The 18,162-nt window shown below is 51.8% G+C and overlaps 1 protein-coding gene across 6 annotated transcripts in view; it reads right to left on the bottom strand.

Annotated features, from left to right (window-relative positions):
* The window catches only part of DPF1 (double PHD fingers 1), a 29,020-nt gene that overhangs the window by 7,022 nt on the left and 3,836 nt on the right, over window positions 1-18,162 (bottom strand). For 5 of the 6 annotated variants that reach the window (XM_081200543.1, XM_081200546.1, XM_081200548.1 and 2 more), the window contains exons 2-7: window positions 17,678-17,838; window positions 16,399-16,506; window positions 12,375-12,502; window positions 10,922-11,011; window positions 6,226-6,304; window positions 4,884-5,015 (exon numbers count right to left, since the gene is read on the bottom strand). In XM_081200543.1, the coding sequence (XP_081056669.1) occupies window positions 4,884-5,015; window positions 6,226-6,304; window positions 10,922-11,011; window positions 12,375-12,502; window positions 16,399-16,506; window positions 17,678-17,838 (698 nt within the window). The remainder of the gene's footprint in view (window positions 1-4,883; window positions 5,016-6,225; window positions 6,305-10,921; window positions 11,012-12,374; window positions 12,503-16,398; window positions 16,507-17,677; window positions 17,839-18,162) is intronic. The other variant, XM_081200544.1, reaches the window with a different exon arrangement.

The following is an 18,162-nucleotide window of genomic DNA, read 5'->3' as shown; positions in this document are numbered from 1 at the left end:
CTCTCTCATACACAGCAATATTAAATGGCCTAATAGACAGCAGATTCCTAGATCGTTGCTGGGGGGGTGTTAATGCGCCTGCCCGCCCCCTCCCCGAAAACAAATTTCCCCTCCATCACATGTATAACACACCACACACAGAGCACACTGCTTCAATCTCATGATTCACAGAGATGGCACTCAGCCGATGGGACAAAGATTCTCACACACAACAACACAACACAACACAACACAACACAACACAACACAACACAACACAGAGAGCATTGGATATTCAGAAAGTTGCACAGAGTTTTCATGGCATCATAGAATTGTACAGTTGGAAGACGCCCCCCCCCCAAGGGTCATCCACACCAACCCCCTGAAATGCAGGGATCGCAGCTGAAGGACCACTGACAGGTGGGCAAAATAAATAACAACGATTTCAAGGGACATCCTTCTGTTGTCCTCTTCATTATTTTACACTTTTCAGTTATCACATTGCTCACAATCAGCACGGCCTGTTGTCCTGAACAGATTGCCTCAAGACCTCTGCTAAATACCTCCCCAAAGTTCATCATTTCTATTGTCTTCTTCATAAAAAGTCCACGAAACATTGTCAAAGGCCTTCTCTGGGTCTATAAACATCCATGCCACTTATTTTTCATTTCTGACCTCCAAGGAAGCGTTTTCGCTCTCTCACACGCAAACACACACACATGAGACTTTTCAGAATCAAGAGGCCTTCTTGTGCCTTCAAACAAATTGAGCCTTTGGAAGCCAAAACTCTGTGTGAATTTGCACAAAGGCACCCACCCTGGCACAGGCACCCTCTCATGCTGAAGATTGTGGGTGCCCACAAGGAAGGGCTTCAGCTTTGCCCATTGACTTGGGGGGGCAGTCCCCACGAATATATTATGGGTGGCAAAACACCCATAATAATATATATTTCTTGGGCTCCATAATCACTGCAGATGGTGACAGCAGCCATGAAATTAAAAGACACCTGCTTCTTGGGAGAAAAGCAATGACAAACCTAGATAGCATCTTAAAGACATCACCTTGCCAACAAAGGTCTGTATAGTTAAAGCTATGGTTTTGCCAGTAGTGATGTATGGAAGTGAGAGCTGGACCATAAAGAAGGCTGATCGCCGAAGAATTGATGCTTTTTAATTATGGTGTTGGAGGAGACTCTTGAGAGTCCCATGGACTGCAAGAAGATCAAACCTCTCCATTCTGAAGGAAATCAGCCCTGAGTGCTCACTGGAAGGACAGATCCTGAAGCTGAGGCTCCAAGACTTTGATCACCTCATGAGAAGAGAAGACTCCCTGGAAAAGACCCTGATGTTGGGAAAGATGGAGGCACAAGGAGAAGGGGACGACAGAGGACAAGATGGTGGGACAGTGTTCTCAAAGCTACCAGCATGAGTTTGACCAAACTGCGGGAGGCAGTGGAAGACAGGAGTGCCTGGCATGCTCTGGTCCAGGGGGTCACGAAGAGGCAGACACGACTAAACAACAACAACAAACACCCACAGCCCCCTGGAGCTGGCTCCAGGATATGAATTCAGTCCACCAGCACCAGACCCGACCTCCTCTGCCTCTCCCCTGTTTACAGATCAGCTGCTCCCTCCCTCAGGGCTGTCTCCCCCACCCCCCACCCCAGGCCCCCTCCTCACAACAACCCCCACCAACGGCAAGGCTCCTCCAAGCATCTCCAACTTAATTGAAATGATAAATCAGACCAAACGGGGGAAATATTATACCTGCCAACTCCACCCACCAGGTTGCCGTGGCAACCTCATCGGCAGGTGGGTGGGGGTGTTAAAAATGAAGACCCTCACTCAGTGCGGGGGGGGGGAGCAAGGAAGAGGAAGGGAAAGGAACAGTGCAGCTACCATCTCAAGGCAGCGAGGTGAAGACACCCAGTAATTGCACTTTGCATATGCTAATTCAACCAAACGTATGTAAAATCTTAACGTGCAACAGCCTGGCAGAGGTGGAGCTTCTGGAAGAAGCAGGGAGCCAAGGAGCTGAGGTGGCAGGTGGTGATTCTAAAAGACTGCTGCCAATTGGGATGCGGCTGTGTTGGAATGTCAGAAGAACCCTGCAAAGGCTCAGCCAGTCCGGGATCCTGTTCTCACAGCGGCCAAACAGATGCCCATTATGGGAAACCCGCAAACAGGATCCGATCTGCCCTTCTGGGGTTTCCAGACACTAGCATCCGGGAACATTGACTGTGGAGGGCAGAAGTTGGTGGTCATTCCTGCCTCCAGTGGGAGGGAGTTCCGCAGCTTCACTCTGTGGTGCATTAATAATAATAATAATAATAATAATAATAATAATAATAATAATAATAATAATAATAATAATAATAATAATAATAATTTATTATTTATACCCCGCCCATCTGGCTGGGTTTCACCAGCCACTCTGGGCGGCTTCCAACAGAATATTAAAATGCAATAATCTATGAAACATTAAAAGCTTCCCTAAACAGGGTTGCCTTCAGATGTTGTCTAAAAGTCTGGTACTTGTTGTTCTCTTTGACATCTGGTGGGAGGGCGTTCCACAGGGCGGGTGCCACCACCAAGAAGGCCCTCTTCCTGGTTCCTTGTAACTTGGCTTCTCGCTGTGAGGGAACCGCCGGAAGGCCCTCAGCGCTGGACCTCAGTGTCCGGGCAGAACGATGGGGGTGGAGACGCTCCTTCAGGTATACTGGCCAGCGGCCTTTAGGGCTTTAAAGGTCAGCACCAACACTTTGAATTGTGCTCGGAGATGTACTGGGAGTCAATGTAGGTCTTTCAGGACAGGTGTTATGTGGTCTCGGCGGCCGCTCCCAGTCACCAGTCTAGCTGCCGCATTCTGGATTAGTTGTAGTTTCCAGGTCACCTTCAAAGGTAGCCCCACGTAGAGCGCATGGCAGTAGTCCAAGCGAGAGATAACCAGAGCACCACTCTGGCGAGACAGTCTGCGGGCAGATAGGGTCTGATCCTGCGTACCAGATAGAGTTGGCAGACAGCTGCCCTGGACACAGAATTGACCTACGCCTCCATGGAGAGCTGCAAGTCCAAAATGACTCCCAGGCTGCGCACCTGGTCCTTCAGGGGCACAGTTACCCCATTCAGGACCCAGGAGGCCTCCACACCAGCCTGCCTCCTGTCTCCCAAAAACAGTACTCCTGTCTTGTCAGGATTCAACCTCAATCTGTTAGCCGCCATCCATCCTCCAACCGCCTCCAGGCACTCACACAGGACCTTCACCGCCTTCGCTGGTTCTGATTTGAAAGAAGTCTGTCGCGAACCTTCCCACGTTCCGCTTCCTTGCATGCCCAGAAGTGTTACGAGAGAGGGAGGGGAACTACCCGCTGTCTCCAGGACGTGCATAATTTTTTTAAAACTCATAATAAAAATAATAAACTTCTCATAGTTTTCTGAAACCAGAAAGGCACAAAATGTGGCACCCTTTCCCTCTTTTAGCTGCCCTTTCCCAAATCTTCCCCGCCTCTGCTTTTGCGGCGAAGCAACCAGGACGTGGGTGGCGCTGTGGGTTAAACCACAGAACCTAGGACTTGCCGATCAGAAGGTCGGCAGTTCAAATCCCCGCGATGGGGTGAGCTCCCGTTGCTCGGTCCCTGTTCCTGCCCACCTAGACGTTCGAAAGCACGTCAAAGTGCAAGTAGATAAATAGGTACCGCTCCAGCGGGAAGGTAAATGGCGTTTCCGTGCGCTGCTCTGGTTCGCCAGGAGCGACTTAGTCATGCTGGCCACATGACCCGGAAGCTGTACGCCGGCTCCCTCGGCCAATAAAGCGAGATGAGCGCCACAACCCCAGAGTTGGCCACGACTGGACCTAATGGTCAGGGGTCCCTTTACCTTTACTTTAACCAGGACCGTACACAGGACACCCCAAACGTGTTCACGCCACAGCGTTGTGAAATGGGCTGTTTTGTTTTCAGCTTCTTTTCCTAAGGATCTCTGGCATGGATCTCTTAGCTTCGGGTTTCTGCTGCTGATTCAGACCAGCTGGCAACGCCTCGCCCAGGCCAAGACAGACCGTTCCTGGGCCCGAGGGGGTTTGGCATCGAACTGGGGCGCCCCTGAGCGGCACAGGCTGAGAGGAAGAGGCCTTTGGGTCACGCCAGCAAGGCCTCCCACCCAGGAAACAGCCTCAGGAACACCCCCTGCCCCTGAGGTTGGCATCAAAACCACACGTCCTCCAAGGCATATCCCACAGGGATAAAATATTCCCCTTTGGGCACTATTTGAGGCAGCAGTGGCTCTTTGCTCGCTTCTTGGACAGCCTCTTGCATTTTGGACCATCTGGCTGGGCATTCTCAGCAGCCACTGCCCACCTGGTGCCCTTGGGATGCTGTGGACCACAATTCCCATCCTCCCCAACCACCGCAGCAGAGACTGATGGGAGATGTAGTCCTGTGGCGGCTCTCCTGGTTTCAGACCAAAGCCCTTTCCTTAGCTGGAGATGCTGGAGGCCTGCAAACTATGCTCTCATTCGCTCCTTCTTTGCATTTATATGCCACTTTCTCCCCCAAGGAAAATTGCATTTATATGCCACTTTTTCCTCCAAGGTCCTTCTCCTCCTCCCCGTTTCATCTTCACAACAACCCTGCAAAGTAGGTTAGGCCGAGCAGGACCGTGTCTAGCCCAAGGTCACCCAGGGAGGTTTGTGGCCAATGAGGGGGGACTGGAACCCAGGTCTTTCCCAAGTCCTAGTTCTCATTTAATCTCTGCAGCAGCAACAACCCTGCGAGGTAGGTTAGGCTCTAGTCACCCGGGGAGTTTCATGGCCAATGAGTGGGGATTCGAACCCTGATCCCTCATTCGGGTGGTGGGGTTAAGCGTTCCCTGCAGCCAAAGGAGAGGTGGCCAGGGAGGGTCACTCACGTTTGTGGTTGTTCTTGCGATGGAAGGGGAGGGTGTGGCGTTCAGGGCCCTCCTCGCCCTCCTCCTCTGCCAGGTGCGTGTGAGTGTAGTGGTAGCTGAGTCCCGGGCGGTTCTTGTAGCGCTTCCCACAGACTGAAAAGGAAGCAGCAGCGTAGAATTGTGGAGATGGAGTGGGACCCCAGAGGGTCATCCAGCCCAACCCCCTGCCCCGCCATGCTCAAGAATCCCTGGCAGGTGAAAAGAACCCACAGGGCACAGGAACATAGGAATCTCCCTTATGCCACTGGTGCATCTAGTTCAGTGCTGCCTACACTGGTTGGCAGCAACTCTCCAGAACTTTGGGCTCTCTCCCATCTGTAACTGGAGATGCCGGCAGGAATTGAACCCAGAACCCTCTGCATCCAAAACATGTGCTCTGTCACTGAGCTGGCACCCAGGGGACTTTCTCAAAATGGGTAAACTGGGGGTGGGGGGGTCCCATCCCCTGGAAGAGGCAACCCCTGCCCTTAGCCCCCTGGAAGAGGGTCACCCATCAACCCCACCCCCTGCCTCTAATACAGCCCTGCCCCTAATTCCCCTCCCCACCCCACTCCCATCTCCCAGTAAGAGATCTACTCCAGGCATTCCTGGACGACAACTTATTTATCTCTTTATTTCATAAAATTCATGTACCACTCAGTTGCAAAAAGAACACCTCTAAGCGCTTTACTAAAGGATAAAACTGTAAAATCCAGACAGGTTTGCAAAGATTGCTGTGAAGGCGCCTGGTTGATATCAAGTGGCAGGGAGTTCCACAGTGTAGGTGCCGCCACACTAAATTATGGAGTTTTTCCAAATGCAGAAGGGGAATTTTGTGGTAGGGCCAATTCAATCTCACAGGCAAACTGGTCCCAAGTGCTTAAGGGGTCTTATTTATTCATGGTTATATTTATTAAATTTGTCAGCCCAAAGCAACTTACAACCAAGATACTAAGAGTAACTCCTGGAACTCGGCCCAGGAGCAAATTGGCAATCTGAGCATTGGAGTTACATGCGGACAAGACCTGTCTCCGCTCAGCAATCGCGCTGCAGCATTCTGCACTCCCAACAGCTTCCTCACATCTTCCACACCATCCCTGGCTCTTGGCCACAGCTCCCCGCCCCCCACTTCCACCCCGAAGTCCCCCAGACCCACAGAGCTGCCCATTCAGCGCCCTGTGCTCTGCCCCCTCCTCTAAACGTTTGGAGACATCCCTGGGGGCTGCTTCTCCTGAGCCAGGAACCGGCAGCAGGAACACTCCCCTGGCCCCACTGCGACCCACCTCCACCCCTTGCCCCAAACCCCCATCAAAGGGGCACTCACTGTCGCAGACATAAGGCTTGTCTCGGTCTTCCAGCAGCGCCGCGTCCTGCCTCTTCCGCAGACCCCCGATGCCGTAGGCCTGGGGAAGAGAGACAGGCTGGTCTCAGTGCTGATACATTCTGTTTTTAAATAAAAAGCAAGCTCCTAGACCTCATGGGCATGGCCAACAGGGAGAGGGAGAGCTTGCATTCAGCTCATGAGAACATTTAACTAGCTAGCTGGTTCAGGCCCAATTTCATAGAATCATAGAATCCTAGAGTTGGAAGAGACCACAAGGGCCATCGAGTCCAACCCCCTGCCAAGCAGGAAACACCATCAGAGCACTCCTGACATATGGTTGTCAAGCCTCTGCTTAAAGACCTCCAAAGGAGGAGACTCCACCACACTCCTTGGCAGCAAATTCCACTGTCAAACAGCTCTTACTGTCAGGAAGTTCTTCCTCATGTTTAGGTGGAATCTTCTTTCTTGTAGTTTGGATCCATTGCTCCGTGTCCGCTTCTCTGGAGCAGCAGAAAACAACCTTTCTCCCTCCTCTAGGTGACATCCTTTTATATATTTGAACATGGCTATCATATCACCCCTTAACCTCCTCTTCTCCAGGCTAAACATGCCCAGCTCCCTTAGCCGTTCCTCATAAGGCATCGTTTCCAGGCCTTTGACCATTTTGGTTGCCCTCCTCTGGACACGTTCCAGTTTGTCAGTGTCCGTCTTGAACTGTGGTGCCCAGAACTGGACACAGTACTCCAGGTGAGGTCTGACCAGAGCAGAATACAGTGGCACTATTACTTCCCTTGATCTAGATGCTATACTCCTATTGATGCAGCCCAGAATTGCATTGGCATTTTTAGCTGCCGCGTCACACTGTTGGCTCATGTCAAGTTTATGGTCAACCAAGACTCCTAGATCCTTTTCACATGTACTGCTCTCAAGCCAGGTGTCACCCATCTTGTATTTGTGCCTCTCATTTTTTTTGCCCAAGTGCAATACTTTACATTTCTCCCTGTTAAAATTCATCTTGTTTGTTTTTGCCCAGTTCTCTAATCTGTCAAGGTCGTTTTGAAGTGTGATCCTGTCCTCTGGCCCATCTAGTCCTGCCTCCTGTTCTCACAGTGGCATAGCTGTCAACCGTCCCTTATTTGGCGGGAAACTCCCTTATCCCAGCGCCGTGTCCTGCTGCTGTCCCTTATTGATGATGTCCCTTAAATTTCCCGGGTTTCATGCTCGCCCGGCTCAGGAGGGAAGCAGCGGCTCGGGGTCCTCCGCCACGAGAGAGAGCGCGCACGAGCTGCCGCGTCTCCTTCTCTCCCTTTCCCCCCTCAGGGGTGCGTCGTGAGGAGATGGGTGGCGGCGGGCAGGCAGCCCCTCTCTTGTGAGACTTCCGCCACGATGTGCTGCTTAGCATCCCCTCCAGCCAGTGCAGCATCTTAATGTAGTGATTTCTCCCTCTGCATCCCTTTCATAACTCTATTTTTATAAATCCTTTGTCCAGCCATAGCTCAAATTTTTACTACAAGTTTTCTGTCAATCCTACCAATGTATGTAACTCTTGACAATAGCTTCTCAACTAAATGATAAACTTTCCCCATTCTTTATTAAAGAGGTCCTCTTCCTGGTTTCTAATTCTGCCTGTAAGCTTTGCCGTCTCGACGTCGTTCATCAGTTTTGTCTGCCCCTCTTCTTTGGTGGGAGTTGTAGACCCTTAGGATCATCTAGTCCAACCCCCCTGCAAAACACAGTCAGTTGCAGCAAAAGCAGCATGGCTCCATCAGTGACGGATTTATGCATAAGCTAAGCAAAATCCCTTATTTTGGCTGCTGATCCCTTATTTTCAAATCTGTAAGTTGACAGCTATGCACAGTGGCCAAATATCCCATAGAACCTCAGAATCCAGATAGACTGCACCTGGGCTTGAAGGCTCCATAAGAACCTAAGAAGGGTCTGTCAACCGGTTCAGCTCCCAGCTTCAATGTTTTTTTCATTGCAAAGTTTCCCCGGCAATTATCCCAACCAACCTGGGGGACTCGGCAAGAGCTGAGCTGCAGAAGCAGACCCCGAATTCCCCGAGCTTCAGGTGAGCCGAGATAAGCAGCCTGAGCCAGTGGCGTAGCGTGGGTTGTCAGCACCCGGGGCAAGGCAAGTAATTTGCGCCCCCTAACCCGTGGATTTTAGCACTTGAGTGCGAGCGTGCCCCCCCCAAGATGTTGCGCCCGGCCCCCCCTGCACCCCCACGCTACGCCGCTGCTTCAGGCCCCCCAATAAAACATTTGAGGGGGCCAGTCCCCCAGTTGATGGGCATTGCCAATGTGATCAACTATGCAGGGCGGGGTTTACTTGCCCCCCCCCAATATCATACTGTATTCACGTTGGCACCCCTGATGAACTCAGCGGGGCTTACTTCTGCCCCGTAAGCCTTTGCACCACCGCGTCTCCTTTCCTCTCTATATGTAAGAGGGTGAAGGTCAGGCTGGCAGCGCAAATAAGGGCCCCGCTGCTGAAGGCCTCGCCCGCCACGACCTCCTGGTCCACGGGCAGGGCAAGAAAGTGCCTTTTCCTTGGGGGGGGGGATCTTAAATTTCAAAGCATTATTATTATTATTATTATTATTATTATTATTATTATTATTATTATTATCTAATGTGCGTGGTTTCTCTACCTCCACCGACGACTCGCCACGTGCGGGCTCCCTTCACCTCCCCGTCCCCTCAAGGGAATGGAAAAACGACGTGAGGAAAAGCGACACGGCGGGACAGCCAGCGAGGTTCTCCTCAGAGCCTTTTCCCGCCGCCCCCTCGCAAGACAGCCCTGAAGCCGAGCGCGGAGTGAGGGGCGGGGCCCGGCGGAGTCTCGCTGCCCCCCAACGCCTCTCGAGGCGGCATGAGGGGCGCCGCGTCAAGGGCGCCCGTGGGCGCAGCGGCGGCTCCTGTCAGGGCATGAGGCAGGCCCGGCGCCTCTTCCCCACCCACCCCGTCCGCCCACCCATATCCCGCTCAGGAGGGGCCGGTGGGCTGGCGAGCGCCTCACGCCAGCAGCACCAGAGAGGGAGAGAAGTCCGTCTCCCGCCGCCGCCGCCTCTTCATCCCCAGCAGCAACTTCCCTGCCCGGCTCCCCGCCGCCGCCGCCTCCTTCTCTCCCTGCTTTGCAGTAGCAGCCGCAGCCCCAGCCGCCGCCGCCACCGCTCCTCCTCTCCTCCCGGGGACGATGCTCTGGCTCCTCAGCGGCAGCTCCCGAGCCGTGTCCCCGCGGCGCCTCCGCTCCCCCGGGCTCCCCTTGGCTCCCCTTCGCCGCCTAGCTCCTGCTGCACCACCTGGGGGCAGCGCCCATGGCCGGGGCTTCCTCCTTCTCGAGACATGGGGCTCTGCTATAGCCTGCGCCCGAGGCTCTTCGGCGACTCCGGAGGCGGCGAGCGCCCCCCCAGATGTTGCGCCCGGTGCGGCCGGCACCCCTGGCACCCCCCACGCTACGCCACTGGCCTGAGCTTTGCAAGAGCTGAACTGCACGTCGGTTAAGGTCGAAATGCAGAAGTCGAGCAAAATAACAAGGATGGAGGGTGCAGAACAAAAGGCAAATTCAGCCTGATCTTGCCGAAATCCAAAAACATGCCTCTGCGGTTTGCAGCTTTAAACGCAGATTAAGGAATGTGATTTGAGCAGAAGCCAATCCTAAAGGAGGCTGACCTATTTTGGATGGTTTTGCAAAAGGAGGAGGAATGGGGGGGGGGAGATTAGGGTGCCACTTTGCACAAAAATGTGGCCAGAGGCTCAGTGGCAGCAGAAGAGGGCCCTCATTTTACAGGGGGCTGCCTTTGCCAGGGCCCCCCACAGCATGCACCGTGCCTGAGGGCCCCAAATTTCTGGGGCCAAGAGGAGAAAGGAGAAGGGGACGCCGCCTGGCAGGAGTTTTGCACCTGTTGTCCCAGCACAGCTGGCAGCTGCTTTGCAGGCCTGTCTTGGGGGGGGGGCAGAAATCCTCAGATGCCCCCCTAAGTGGGGCCCCTCCTGGCCCAACGTGCATTGCAGGGGGTTGGACTAGATGACCCCATGGGACCTCTTGCAGCTCTACAAATCTATGATGCTCACCCAAAGTGCCCTAGGCTGAGCCACGACGCTGGTTCCTCCAGCTATGGGCCGTCTACTCTGACCGGCAGCTGCAGGCTCCCAGGGGCTTCAGAGAGGGATCCTTTCCCAGCCCTGGAGAGGTGGGCGAACCTGGGACCATCTTCCCTGTCCTCTGCTCTAAGGAGCGGAGCGGCAGCACTCTGCACGTGCTCAGGGGCACTTGCGTCTCACACAATCCAATTGGCAATGAGCCCCATTGCCGTAAAGCGGGACTGGGGTGGGGAGGCTGGAGGGCTAAACTTCCCCTTGAAGAGGACTGCCCACTCCCCAAACCTCCAACTGCCCCGCTCCCATGCTCCGAGCCCAAGAAAACCAGCCTTGCAGGGTTGGACGGAAGCTCCAGCTTCCTTTTCCCGACAGGGGCTGGCTAGTCGCTTCTGAGAAGCCCCCCAAGCAAACCTTGGCCTTTCCCTGCTGCTGAGGCCCTGCCTTGGGCACTTGCAGCTAGACTGCCCCTGTCTCTGGAGGCTCCGTTGAGCAGCCATTGCTTTAACAATGAAGGGTAATGCTGGCTCTTCAGGCTGGAACTTGAGACGGTTGAGAAGCCTTTGCCCCCTGCCTGCCCCCTTTCCTTGCCCCACCTTGCTCTTGGCCTTGTTCTTCCGGCGAGGGACGTCGTCCTCCAGGTCGTCCGTGTCCAAGTCGTGGAGGAATTCCCCAATCGGTGCCTTCTGCAAAGCGTGAGAGAGAGAAGTGAGAGGGGCAGGGACTCCTCCTCTCACAGTCAAGAGCCCAGGAGGCAGGCCGCCCAATGACCGCTGACCAGAGATTTGCAGAAGATTGGAAGAAGTATATGAACCATTTGAAAAGCAATTGTAACCAACGAATTACGCTAGTAGGACTACAAGAAGTTTTGTAAGGAGGAATATATGAAGTGCTACAAAGTAGATAAAGAAGAGAGATATTGGTTATGAGTTTTAAATGTAACAGGGAAAATAAGAAATGTATACAGTGGTGCCCCGCAAGATGAATGCCTCGCAAGACGGAAAACTCGCTAGACGAAAGAGTTTTCCGTTTTGGAGGTGCTTCACAAAACGAATCTCCTATGGGCTTGCTTCGCAAGACGACAATGTCTTGCGAGTTCCTGCTGGGTTTTTTTTCCTCCCCCCCCCCTTTTCTAAGCCTCTAAGCCGCTTATCAGCTGATCCGATCAGCAGATAAGGCGCTAAAAGCCGCTAATAGCGCTAATAGCGCTAATCCGCTAATCCGTCAATGGGCTTGCTTCGCAAGACGAAAAAACCGCTAGACGAAGAGAATCACAGAACGGATTCTTTTCGTCTTGCGAGGCACCACTGTACTAGGAGATTAGATTGGAAAATTTTCAGACTAATAATAATAATAATAATTTGTTATTTATACCCCGTTCATCTGGCTGGACTGATGGAAGTAAAAAAAAAAAAGGAATAATGGCTGGACTGATGGAAGTAAAAAAAAATGGAATAAGATGTAAAAATATGTTTAATTACTGTTGAAAATGGTAGGTTAAAAAAAAAAACTAATAAAAATTTATATAAAAGAAAAAGAGAGCCCCAGGCCTCAGGCCGCCCAATGATCACTGCCCTGACTGGATTCTCCCTGAGCACCCAAGGAGTGCTGTCAAGATCAGGCCAAAGGGGGCCCATCTACTCCAGCCTCCTGTCCTCCCAGGGAGCAAATGCCCCATAGAACCTAGGGATCCAGGTAGACTGCATCTGGAGCTGGAGGTTCCACAACAACATAATATGATCCTGGCGACTGGACCACCTAGTCTAGCCTCCTGTTCTCACAGTGGCCAACCAGATGACTGTTATATGGGAAACCCTGGAAGCAGGATTTGAACACAAGAGCGCCACCTCCTCCTGTGGTTCCCAGCGACAGACATTCGGAAGCATCGCTGCCTCCATCTGTGGTGGCATCTAACCATCTGGGCCCTCCGCTCCTCCATGAATTTGCCCGATCCTCTTTTAAAGCCACCCTCTGCCTCTTGTGGCAGGGAGTTCCACAGTTGAACTAGGCCTGCTTAGGGGCGAGCCTGGCGGTCCTGGCTTCTCTCACCGGACAGTCCAGGATGAGCTCTTCCTCCTTCATCTCCGGCTTCTTGTCTCCCGTCTCGGCGCACAGCAAGGCTTCCAGGACGGGACCTTCGGGCAGCCCCCCCTCCTTCTTCAAGGGGGGCTCACAGTCTGGGGGAGGAGAGAAATCGAGTCAGAGGAGGAGAAGCCCCCAATTCATCCTTTCTGCCTGAATCTGGTCAACACAGAGAACCTCTGCACACAGATGCCGACCCACAATTCTCCAGGCCAGCTTCCGGCCAACCTGGGCGCCCCCCAGGGGGAAAACTACAACTCCCACCAGCCCCCACTAGCCACCTGGGGGCTGGCTGGGGGGGAGCAGCCATCCTAATCTCCTGCAGGCCATCAGCTTGGGGAAGGGTCTAGACCTCCCCTGGGGTGGAGCTGATTTCTGCACTGCAGGGGGTTAGACTAGATGACTCGGGCCCAGGTCGTTTTATTCACAAAAGAACTTTTTACACAGTGTTCGTAAGAACCAATCAGATTTCCTCTGAGCATTTAAAAAAACCCCACCTGGGACAAAGTTAAAGTTAAAACTACAAAGAGCTAATTTGAGCATGCATAGTAAAAAGGTAAAGGGACCCTGACTATTAAGTCCAATCGTGGCCGACTCTGGGGTTGTGGCACTCATCTCGCTTTACTGGCCGAGGGAGCCGGCATACAGCTTCCGGGTCATGTGGCCAGCATGACTAAGCCACTTCTGGCGAACCAGAGCAGCGCATGGAAACGCCGTTTACCTTCCTGCCGGAGTGGTACCTATTTATCTACTTGCACTTTGACGTGCTTTCGAACTGCTAGGTTGGCAGGAGCAGGGAGTGAGCAATGGGAGCTCACCCCGTTGCGGGGATTCGAACCAACCTTCCGATCAGCAAGCCCTAGGCTCTGTGGTTTAGACCACAGCGCCACCTGCGTCCCTATTATTACCTAGAGGGATGCTTAGAGGCAAGGGGGAGGCAAACAGGGGCTGGAGGAGTAAAAGATAATCCATTTCTCCATCATCGTTTTATTATTTGTACTCCGGCTATCCGACTGAGTTGCCCCGGCCACTCTGCGCATCTTCCAGCAGATATAAAAACATTATAAAACATCAGCCATTCCAAACTTCCCTATACGGGGCTGCCTTCCGGTGTCTTCTAAAAGTTCTACATAAAAAAATTCCTTCCAGTAGCACCTTAAAGACCAACTAAGTTAGTTCTTGGTATGAGCTTTCGTGTGCATGCACACTTCTTCAGATACACTGAAACAGAAGTTGCCAGATCCTTCTATATAGTGAGAAGGTGGGCAGGGGTATTGGATTATTATCTCATTATACATGACCAAGCCATTTTTCACCTTCTCACCCCTTGCCTTTTCCTGGAAGACCTATTGCAGTCGTTAAGAGTCGTCAACAGGCTCATCTCAGCTATCTGCCAATCTCCCATTCCCACCACCCTTCTGAGTAATACCCCTGCCCACCTTCTCACTATATAGAAGGATCTGGCAACTTCTGTTTCAGTGTATCTGAAGAAGTGTGCATGCACACGAAAGCTCATACCAAGAACTAACTTAGTTGGTCTTTAAGGTGCTACTGGAAGGAACTTTTTTATTTTGATTATGGCAGACCAACATGGCTACCTATCTGTAAAAAGTTCTACAGTTAATCTTACATAAAACCATAGAATTGTAAAGTTGGAAGAGACCCCAAAGTCCATCTAGTCCAACCCCCTGCAATGCAAACTTTTAAAAGCGAGTATCGCTGTCTCAAGTTTGCCAGCTTTGTCTGATCGCAAGCGCATTTTGAATAAGCGTGCAATTCATAAGTGTGCAATTGAAGAAGTGTGCAATTAATCGTGGCTGTTTTAAATCTGACTGGGATGTGATCTTCCTTAGTAGGTCACGCAAACCACTATTCTCAATAGTGTGTTTTTTCCCCTAGGGTGGGGGGCACTGGAGATGAGTTCATGGAACCAAGAAGGCCCAGAAAAGTTTAGGAACCAAAGGTCCAAACTGACTTTCGGTAAAAATCCTCCCTGAGGCTGCAGGGAACATCTGCGTTGATGGGAGCTGCCTTGGGCCAAGCCGGCCTTTGCAGGTCATCCTGCAGCCAAGTCGTGGGCCCCGATCCACCAGGGGAGACCCATTGCCTACACCAGGGGTGAGAAGCCCATTTGGGCAAAACAGGCAATGGATGCATTTCCCCTGGGAAATCTTCTAGGGAGGCATGTATTCCTGGTGGGCGGAGCCAGAGGCAAAAGTGGGAGGAGCTTTCCCCCAGGTACAGTCAGAGTCAAGGTTTTCTACAAGCAGGCCGCTGTGCCCCCCCCCCCAAATTTGCATTTCCAGCATCCATCTAGGCAAGCAAAATGCATCATTTATTCGTTTCATTTAACAATAGCTAGATTTGCCGCTTGCTTGCAAGAGAACCTCCGAATGGTTTGCCAAAGTATAAAATGAAACATTGAGATCATAAATAAAAACACAGGAAGACGGGTAGCTAAAAAGAAATAAAACCCAGGTAACTTCTAGATATCTGGATAGGCTAAACAATAAAAAATAAATAAATCAGGCACCAAAGAGAAGAGAGCAAATGCACCTGATTTCAAGAGGCAGGGAGTTCCAAAGTCTCAGGTGAAGGACACATCCCAGCCAGGCTGAACCCCTCTGGGAAGGCACTGGGGCCAGGGAGTGTGCAGCCCAGGGAAGGGGTCAAAGGGCTGTTCTTGCACTTCCTTCTGGGGCTGAGGACCCCCAGGTCCCCCTGCTCAACATGGACCCTAAGGTCCATGAATAATAATAGATTAAAGGTCCCGGGCCTAAGGAAGTCAGACTATCCTCCACCAGGGCCAGGGCCTTCTCAGTGGTGGCTCCGACCTGGTGGAATGCTCTGTCCCATGAGACCAGGGCCCTGCAGGATTTAAACTCCTTCCACAGGGCCTGTAAGACAGAGCTATTCCGCCTGGCCTTTAATTTGAATTAGCCTGATTCTCTATTCGCTTTCCCCCTTCCTCTTCTACAAAGAAACCCTTTCTGGGACCCCACATTTAAATCCTTCCCTGGTCTCCTTGCTGGCCCTAGTAGGACAAACTTGGCCAGTTAGCCCTGGTGATCATTTGATGTCTACTGGCTGGGTCCCTGCCCCTGAAATTACCCCTGAATTTTTGAATTTTATTGATATTGCTGCTGCATTTTATGTTGTGTTTTATGCTGTTTTTAAGTCGCATTTTAATCAATGTTTTATAATTGCTGTTAGCCGCCCTGAGCCCGGTTTTTAAACCGGGAAGGGCGGGGTATAAATAATAAAATTATTATTATTATTATTTATTAAAAGGCCAAAATAATGATGAGAGCCTTCTGGCCCCATATTTTAGCTACAATCTTAAGTATTTTCCCTGCTCCGCTCTGCTTCTGATCTGCAACCTTACTAGACTGAGATTACTTTCCTGGGGGGGCACCGGACACCCCCCTCTCCAAACACACACACACTCACACTGGCAAGAAAAATTGACGGACTATGCGGAACTGGCAAAACTGACACACAAACAACGGGACAAGGACAACTGTGACTTTAAAGAATGACGGGAACCTTTTACAAAGTACTTAAAGAAACAACAAAATGAATTGGACTCCTTGTCAGGTTTCGAATAAACATACGCAAACTTATTGGCTGTTAACCTAATAGACAGACAATTCAAAGATCTTGACACTTTGATAATATGCAGAGAATAATATGTGTTGGAAAATCAGAGAGAGGAACTGAGGGACGTCTCGGGGGTGGGGGTGCAAGGGAGGTTTTCTTTTTGGGGAGGGGAAAAGAATGAGGAGGGCATGAAAAGAAGATATGTTTTGATAATTTGTCATGTTGAAATTTTCAATAAACACACACACACAGCCCGCCCCCTGCGATTCCTGCCCTGCCGGGGTTGGGCTGGATGACCTTTGGGAGCCTTCGGGCTCTACAGCCCCGCGATGAAGGGGCCACACTTGCCCTGGCACCCCCCTCCCCACCCTGCTGCCCACCCACTCCTTACCAATCTTGAACTCACAAGGCCGCAAGCGAGGATCCTCCAAGATGTTGAGACGTCGCTTCTTCCGCCAACAGCGAGCCGGGTAAGTGTAGATCTGGCCCGGAGCCAGCCCTAAAGGAGGGGAAGGTTAGCGGCAAAAAATACCCCCCCACACAAAACTTTTCAGGACAGGGTGGAGTGGGGTGGAGGAAGGAATTGGGATTTGGCCTGGGCTGAACAGCTATGGCTACCTGCCATCCATTTATTCCCCCTTGAAAAATCCCTCGTCATTTTTCCGCCACTGAGGCAAAACTTAGATTTTCGTTTTTGTCCAGCTACTTTGCGGGAGGGAAGGGGAAGAGTCAAGACAGTGGGGGCCGCCTGAGTCTCCCAGCCTGCATCTCTCCAATGCCACCTTCAAGGCTCTAGTCCATATGAGGTCAAAGTTCTCTGCCTCTCAGCTTCCTGGCTGCATTTTGCCTCCCCTTCACGCAGTTCCTCAAGAACATGAGAATGGGTTACTGGATCTGGCCAAGGGCCTGTCTAGCCCAGGCTGAACAGCTGCGTGTGGGAAACCTGAGAGCAGGATTTGGACTCAAGAGAAATGCTCTCCCTTCCTGCGGTTTCCAGTAACTAGGGTTCAGAAGCACGGCTGCCTCTAACTGGCCCTCTCCTCCTTACTGAGTTTCTCCAATCCTCTTTTAAGCCATCCGTGTAGGCGGCCATCTTGTGGGAGAGAGTTCCACAGATTAACTTTGTCCTGCGTGAAGAAAGACTTTCTTTTATGCGTCCTGAATCTTCCAGCATTCACCTCCGCTGGAATGTCCAAGAGTTCCAGCGTACGGAGAGAGGAGAGGAAAACTTTCCTCTGTCCTCCATTCCATAGCACGACTCGTTTACTTTCATCCCTACTAAAGTCCCAAAGGTTGCCACCTTTATTGGAGTCCCAAACACTCCACCCCCTTGATCCCTTGGCCCTGTCCTGAACCTTTTCCAACTCCTTTTCGAGTCAAAGCAACCAGAACTGGATCCGGTTATTCCAAATGCATTACTCCACACAATCAATTTGTTTAAGGGCATTACGATACCTGCAGTTTTATTTTCAATTGCTTGCCTAAGGATCCCTTGCATGGAATTTGCCTTTTTTTCGTGGCTGCTGCACATTCCTTCTCCCCTCTCCCCCCACCCTCCTCCGGAGACACATGCGGACCCCCAAGGCCCCCAGAGAAGGGTCTGCTCTATGTACAGCGCCCAGCACAGGGTGCCCTCCTCAGAGAGCACCCGCAGCCCCTAGACCCCATACCTGGTCCCCGGTGAGTCTTCTCCATCCAGATGTAGCAGTTGTTCTGGGCGACCCCCGTCTGGGAGTCGAGGAAGGGCAGGCGCATGCTCCGCTCTGCGCATAGCCGGGCATTGTAGCTGCGGCAGTGCTCAATGGCTTCCCGGTAGAAATCTTCGCCTAAACTGTAAGGAGAAAGGCCCACATTTCTGCACCTCTCTTAAGAGCCAAGATCACTCAGACAGTTGTCTTCTTCTTGTTGTTGTCATATTTACACCTTACAAGGCGTGTTTTCTGCTTGGCAAGTTGCAGCTGAGCTCTTGCAAAGCTCATGCCTCTTAACCCAAACTACAGCTGAGCTCTTGCAAAGCTCATGCTGATTAAACTGCAAAAAGTTCTGGGCCGAACCAGCTGCTCCGTTCTGAAATGTTTTTCTCTTGCCCTACTTGAAGGCCAAACGTATAAAGCAACAGAAACTCAACCCCGAATCCCTCACACGTTTGCTGACA

This window comes from Podarcis bocagei, assembly GCF_964188305.1.
Source record: "Podarcis bocagei genome assembly, chromosome: 7".
Classification (NCBI taxonomy): domain Eukaryota; kingdom Metazoa; phylum Chordata; class Lepidosauria; order Squamata; family Lacertidae; genus Podarcis; species Podarcis bocagei.
This window is presented reverse-complemented; position numbering and strand designations above follow the sequence as displayed.